This window comes from Elephantulus edwardii, unplaced genomic scaffold (genome assembly GCF_000299155.1).
Source record: "Elephantulus edwardii isolate Elephantulus edwardi_28Jun2011 unplaced genomic scaffold, EleEdw1.0 scaffold00114, whole genome shotgun sequence".
Classification (NCBI taxonomy): domain Eukaryota; kingdom Metazoa; phylum Chordata; class Mammalia; order Macroscelidea; family Macroscelididae; genus Elephantulus; species Elephantulus edwardii.
In genome coordinates, this window is record NW_006399864.1 from 3,684,124 (window position 1) to 3,691,616 (window position 7,493).

The window sequence follows — 7,493 nt, forward strand, 5'->3', positions numbered from 1 at the left end:
GGTGGATTGATTCAGTGACTGGGATAATTGGGATGGGAGTGTCAGAGACAGTGCGATTGGCACAGGACAGAGTGGAGTTTAGGGCTGTTGTACATAGGGTCGCTATGAGTCGCAGGCGACTCGACGGCACATAACAACAACAACATTTTATATTCAATGTCTCCTATGTATAATTTCAGCCACTTTAAAACTGAAGTCTAATAGATAAATGTGCTATGAAAATCTTGCCATACTTATTCTGGAAAAATCTAGATTCAACTAGGGAAGTTTCTACTATCTCTTGACATGTATATAGGATTTGATAGAATGTTATTCTCAGATGTTGGCCTTTATTTTTTTTAGAAAAATTAAAAATTATTATTTTAAAGAATGTTTATAGAAATGTTAGGTTTTCATTCAGTCATTATTGCATATTTTCTCCCCTCCTTCTTCCTTCTCCCTCCCCCAAACCACTCTGCAATGCACTTCATGTTCCCTTAAATGTAAACTATTTCAGTGCTTATGTACATACTAAACGTAGTTAGGTGCCCTGGAAACATGGCATGTTGTGCTGTTAACACAAAGCTGGAAGCTGGATTCCATAGGAAAGAGCTGAGTTGTCTCCTTCCATAAGGATGTAAAGCCTCGTAAACCAATGGCAGGTGGCTGGGAGTTGGAATGCAGTCAGCAGTGGATTTACTTTCTGGGTTCATATAACTGAATCTTTTAGCAAAAATGTATTAAATAAAAATATAAGAGAGGATGATTAACACTTTAAATACTTGTTGAATGTGTAAATTAATGAACAAATGAGTGAATGGAAGAGTTAGTGAAGCAATAGTTTAAACATAGGAATATTCCCATTTTCTACAGATCCATTTTTTCTTAAATTTTATTTTATTGAACACTTACAGAGATTTTGGATTTCCATTCATTCATTCTTGCACTTTTCTCCCTGCCCCTCCCTACCCCGCAGTTCACTCCTCTCTTCGAAAAGCAAAAGAAAAACTCCTTAGTTGGTATACTATCCAAACACACACACACACACACACACACACACACACACACACACACACACACCCGGCCTGAGTGTACTCCAGTATGCAACCTTAATTCCATTTTTGACAGATTACTTTTGTTCTATAATATTTCTCAGCAAATATCCTAGGAATGTTTCCTTCCCACCCAAGCTCACAATACATAGGAGACAAGATGGAGCATTTTTGTTGTTGGTTGGATTTCCCCTCTCTTCTTCTCCCTGCTACCCACCCCCACCAAATTAACTGGGCACCTGAAATGAATGGCATGGCAAAATGGTATCAGAGAGAAGCATGCAGACCTACTACTTTCCTCAATGACCTTCCATTGAAACCTCACCAATACATTCCAATACTTTCTTCCCTTGGGCACTAAAACTAAACGTATTAGCAAGGAGATTTTTCCTTCAATTTCTCTTAAGCCCAATGTTTGAGAGAAGTAGCTTGATTGTTTGTTACATGAGTTGACAAATACTAGGTATAAATCTTAACCTTGACTATTGTAATATGTAAGATATTTCTTTTTAATACAAGGCCCTCTTAGAGATGGACCGACAGTGAACCCAGGGGTATCAGAGATGGTGAGGATGCCTCGGGATAGGACTGGATTCAGATCTATTGTTCATAGGGTTGTTATGAATCATACTCAGCTCAACAGCGCATAACAACAACAGCAATGTGTTAGATATTGCAGTAATTGTATTTCCAGTACTGGAACATGAACTTGGAATGTGTGTGGATTTAGGCCCGCAGGATCATGGCTGGTGTGCTGGATACACATGCCAGAGAAGACTCTCACTGTTTCATAGCATCGTCGCTCTGAACAAGTCCTATGAAATTTACTTTACTGGCACCAGCCCTCAGAATCTCCGACTGATGTTACTTAATGTTGACCAAAACAAGGTAAGGAAAGACATAATACCCAAGGGCTACTGGTGTTAATCATTTGCATATAATTCTGGCTCCGTCCCTGTCCTCTAGAACACCAGCAGCCCAGTTTACACTTGACCTTACTGCTCCAGTTATGTGGTATGACTGTGTGGGACCTACGGTTTGGGCACTTAGCAGGCAAACCAGACTTTTACACAAAAATAGTGCCTGTCCAAAACAAGACACTTTAATTCTGTACTTCTGCAGTGTTACTGTTCTTTATAAATGTCAGAAATGTACCTTTGGCATTTACTTCAGAGATGGTAGCACATGACTAAAATGCCTCCAATAATGTCCAACATTTGCTGTAAAATGAATTTAGCTGTGTCTGTTTCATTTCTATACACTATGATAGTAGAATGCCTCTGGAAACTATGAACTTTGATAAATGACGATAGTTACAGAAAGGCTTTAGGCCTTTTGTTTATAGAGTCACTGGAGTTAGGCTTGACTGACAGCAATCAACAACAACAACAAGATAGTATAAAAGAGTATGAGGTTAAGCAGTACCTTTATAATTTCGATTTTCTTGTCTGTGAATGTGAGCCTTAAAGAGGCCTTGAGGGCCAGGAATATGAAGAACAGGCCATGCTGAGATGAGGCAGGGAGTAGTGAAGAAGGGAGGCACGTCCTTCCCTGTGGAGAGCAATTCCTTCCTTTCCAAGAAAATGTTGACCTCTCTCTTTCTCTTGCATTAAACTAATCTGACTGCAAATCCCGTTGACTCTTCTTTCAATATAAGACTGTGACTCTGAATGCTCCTTTCCACCTCCACTGCTAATCATCCAGTTTAAGTTACAATCGTCTCTTACCTGGATTGAGGAATTGTCTCCCAACTCAGATCCCTGTTTCTACCTTTCCTCTTCTGTGACGGATGCCCACCTGGATACCAGAAACTCCTTTCAGAACACATACCAGAGCAGGTCACTCCTCTACCCGAAACTCTGCAATAACTTCCCCGTCTGCCTTTGCACAAGAGCCAGAATCTTCACAATGATTTCCAAGGCCCTATGGGAAGTCCCCCACCCCACCCCTCAAGCCCTAACCTCTCTGTTTTCCTTTTTCTCCTCTCCAGCCACACTGATCTTGCCATTCCTTAACACACCAGGAAAGCTGCCACCTGGGCCTTATTTTTACTTACTGGGACTGGCTGGGATCCTCTACCTCTGCAGCCAGCTCACCACCTCCTACAGGTGTTTGCTCAGATACCATCCTCTCAACAGTCCCCCTCAGCACCTCTTCCAGTGTGGCCCTCCCAATTACTCTTAAGCAGACTCTAACTTTTCTTGTTTCCACAGCACGTCTCATCTTCTCACATGCTTCATGCTTTTTTTTTTTTTACTTCTGTTATGCATAGGAAGCATTGATGGCTTGTTGTTGTTCTTGTTTACCATTGAATCAGAACTGATTCATAGCTGAACCTCCAGCGGGTTTTCAGAGACAGTCAATTACAGGGGAGATTACCCATCTTGCTCCCAAAAAGCAGCTGGTGGATTTGAACCTGGTGCTTTTGCACTGGCAGCTCAGTCCCTTACCACTAAGCCACCAGATGCTTCTCTGCCAACACAAAGGTAAGAAGTTTGAATCCACTAGCTGCTACGCAGGAGAAAGATGAGCAGTCTCCTCCCTGCCTCTATAAACCCTCTCTCAGGGTCAGCTGTGGGTCAGTTCTGACTCAACAGTGCCCAGCAATAATTTATGTATTATTCCCTTCTCCACTGTCAAATATAAATTACAAGATAGCAGAGATTTTTTTTCGGGGGGGTGGCGTTTTGTGTATGTGGTTTGGTTTTTTTTTTGTTTGTTTTTTTCAAACACTGGCATAGTACCTCCCTTAGGTTTGGGCTTAAAGAAAATTTGAATGAAAGATATTTTTGATTGAGAGCATCAGAAGATAGGATCAAAAGACAATTCCTAAACAATGTTTAACATAGTCGACTCTTTACCCTCTTTTTACTAATCTTTCCCTGTTCTTGCAAAAGCCAGTTTCTCTACTTGATAGCTGTATCTTATAGCATGATATGTGAGGAAAGTAAACATGAAAAATTAACAGAATGGAATCAGAAAGGGTAGTTGTTTTGACTTACTGTAAAAGGCTGGTTGCCAGTTCTTTTGGGAATTTTTTTTCAACATTGATTAACTACTCACCTAATTTTTGGAGTATGTATTATTCAGAGCACTACTAAGCTCCTTCACCCCCATGGTTGGCATTGAAAGCACACTACTGTCTTTAAAAGGAAGACTTCCTCTCATTTAGAGATGCTGTAGTCATCATTTATACCTTACATTAAATGCTTCTACTCATTACCAATAATTAAAAGCTAATCTGTAATTGTCTATAGTAATGGTTAAATGTAAGCCCATTTAAAAATTGTAATTCAACATTTATCTTATATTGACAAAAGTCTGTCTTAATATTTTACTCATTTGTGCAGTCAGTTGATATTTTTTTTAGTACTGAATTCTAAATATTCTCTTTTTTACTCTTAGACACACATATATTCTTTATTTTTAACAGGCTATTCGAGTGGGAGTGTTTTTTTCTACAAGTCAGCGTTTGGATGTCTATGTGAACAATTCATTGGTTTGTCCCAAAAATACAGTGTGGAACTCCCATCAAAAACAGTGTGAGCTAATCAGGCATCTATACGCAGGTATTTTCCTCTAGAAAAACCAGTTCTTATAGATGTTCATATAGTTTATTGTTAACTATAAAAGTCTTAATGATCTTTATTTTTTTTCTATAGCTGTATATATTGGTTGCTCCGTCAGTAATTGCTCTTGAATCATAACTGACTTATAGATAACCCACCCATAGGTACTAGAAAACTGTAAATTGCATGGGAGGAATCACTCATCTTTCCCCTATGAAGCTGCTGATGGATTTGAACCATAGAGAAGTGTGTCCTTTCAGCTAGCAAGACAGATCTCTATGGACTTTGATACCAAAGCCAGTGAGAGAGCGAGTGCATGGCCTTGGCCTTGTGTCTCTCAGAATCTTGTTATTATGAGTCAGAACAAACATCATGGCAGTAGTTTTGATGTATACACACGCACACACACAGAGGTATATACATTTGCTTATTCAAGTTCAGTCTATATTTTGTATAAAACTAGAAAGGTTGATCTTCTGGCTTTGGTTTTTCAATTTTTAAAAATTGAGAAATTTTGAAATGTGGAAAACCCGTCTTTACCCTAAAAATGCAGCAAAACAGTAGAGTGATTAAAGCTATAGGATTTAGATCAGGCGCATTTAGCTGCAGACCCTAATTTCTTCCCCTTACAAGTACGTCTTGGACAAGCTGATTAACTTGACTAAACAAGTGTCTTTACCCTTATAATCGTTGTTGTTGTTATTGATTGCCACCATCTCATGACTCATAGCAACCCTATGAACAAAAGACCTGAAGCCTTTCTATAACTATCGTGGTTTCTCAAATTTCATAGAGTTTCCAGAGGCATGTTGTTTAGGAAGTGGATGCCACTCCTGCTTCCATTATAACAGTAATAACTATTTATTCTATCTTACACATTATGTGGATCAGTGATGCAAAATAAATAGTGATAGAGGAATTGATTTTGTAGGGTGCCCTGATGGTGAAGTATTAAAAACACTTATCTGCTAATCAAAGGTCAGTGTTCAGATTCACCAGCAAGTTTGTGGGAGAAAGATGTGTCAGTCTGCACTCATAAAGATTTACATTAAAAAAAATATATAATATGACTGCTCTCTTGCAGATCTGTTTTATTGTTGTTACTGTTTATGGAAATAGCAATGCTTTTTATGAACTCGTTACATTAGTGCTCAGGATGCAAAATTGATAGCTAAATATTTATTCGTTGTTGTTGTTAAGTGCTAGTTACCCAAAATTTATTATTGTTTATAATAGTATAATAATAAAGTATTATTTAAATACATTTTACTAATATAATAATAAAATGTTTTATTGTTATGTTATAATAGTATGTTATAAAATAATAAAATTTATTGTTATCTATGTTTCTACTCCTTCCATTTTATTAGAAAATTACCTAGGGTAAATTAGTATGCACAGTAACTCGAGTTCAGCTTGAATTTATAATACAAAAGTGTATCATTTAGATTCACAAAATGTTTAAGGCAAATTGCATCTAGAATTTATACTAGTTAAAGAAATTAAACTAATAACAAAATGACTTTTTAATGTGACAGTCTATTATATTTGTGAGTAACACTTTTGCTTCTAATATTTAAATTTCTTGTTCTTAGTAACCTTTTTTGAAATGTGATGAAAGGCTGTGTGTCCATTATGCCACTAGTAAACAATATTAACTTTGGGCTTAATATGTATTAATGAATTTATTACACTCTGAGGCATTGCTGATGAATAAAATCATATACATATAATAATTTCAATCACTTGCTCAAAAGATCATTCGCACAAACAACAAATGTTGGTGAGGTTGTGGAGAAACTAGAACCTTATTCACTCTTGGTGGAGTGTAGAATGGTGCAACCACTATGGAAGGCAGTATGGCACTTTGTCAAAAAATTTGGAATAGAAATACCATTTGACTCAGCAATTTTACTACTGGGAATATACCCCAAAGAGACCATAACTGCCACCCAAGCGATATATGTACACCCATGCTTATTGCTGCTTTGTTCACAATAGCAAACAGTTGGAAACAACCCAAGTGTTCATCAACAAATGAATGGATAGAGAAACTGGTTTATTCACACAATGGAATATTATGCAACACTGAACACCAAAGAACTCATGAAATATTATACAAAAGGGTGACCATGGACAACATTATACTGAGTGAAATATCTCAGTCACAAAAAGACAAACACTGCATAATGCCACTGTTATAGAAAATGAGTGACATGGGGACTGGAGGGGATAAATAATGTTTATGGCATTGAAACACATGAGGGAGAGAACTGTATAAAAGGGATATATGATTAGATATTATTGGCATGACAAGAGTCCAGAATATGAGTTGCATTGTAAAGTGGCCATGGGGTGGGGGAAGACTGTATAACAATGAAAGAACTTTTTTCCAAAGAAAAAAGCAAACTGGGTGGGGGGAGGGGAGAGAAAAATGTGTAACAATGAATGAATGGAAATCTCAGGTCTTTATATACTTTCATTAAAATGTAAAAAAAATTTATTCCCTATTTGTTTTACATTAACTAAAGATTTTTCAGATTGAAATATAAAGCTGTTCCTTTGGTGTAAGATAATCAGATATGTTTCAGGTCTCTCATTCATAGCGTCACTATGAGTCATCTACGACTCAATGGCACTTAACAACAACAACAACATTATATATTTTTGCTCTTGTTAAAAACAGAAGCCACTGAATTGTAGATGTTCTTTTAAGGATTGGTTTATGTTCTTGTTCATTGCCATTGAGTTGGAACTGAGTCCATTTATCACATAAAAGGAGATTTCCCATCTTTCTCCTGCAGAGCAGCTGATGGATTTGAACTTCATACCTGTGGGTTGGCAGCACAGCTTTTAGAGCGTTCTAAAGTCAAATTTATGTTCCTTTTTTTTT

At 37.3% G+C, this 7,493-nt stretch overlaps 1 protein-coding gene across 1 annotated transcript in view; it reads left to right on the forward strand.

Annotated features, from left to right (window-relative positions):
- The window catches only part of PKHD1L1 (polycystic kidney and hepatic disease 1 (autosomal recessive)-like 1), a 184,076-nt gene that overhangs the window by 164,456 nt on the left and 12,127 nt on the right, over positions 1-7,493 (forward strand). Inside the window, exons 71-72 of the mRNA XM_006892350.1 lie at positions 1,762-1,919; positions 4,465-4,600. Coding sequence (XP_006892412.1) covers positions 1,762-1,919; positions 4,465-4,600 — 294 coding nt within the window. The remainder of the gene's footprint in view (positions 1-1,761; positions 1,920-4,464; positions 4,601-7,493) is intronic.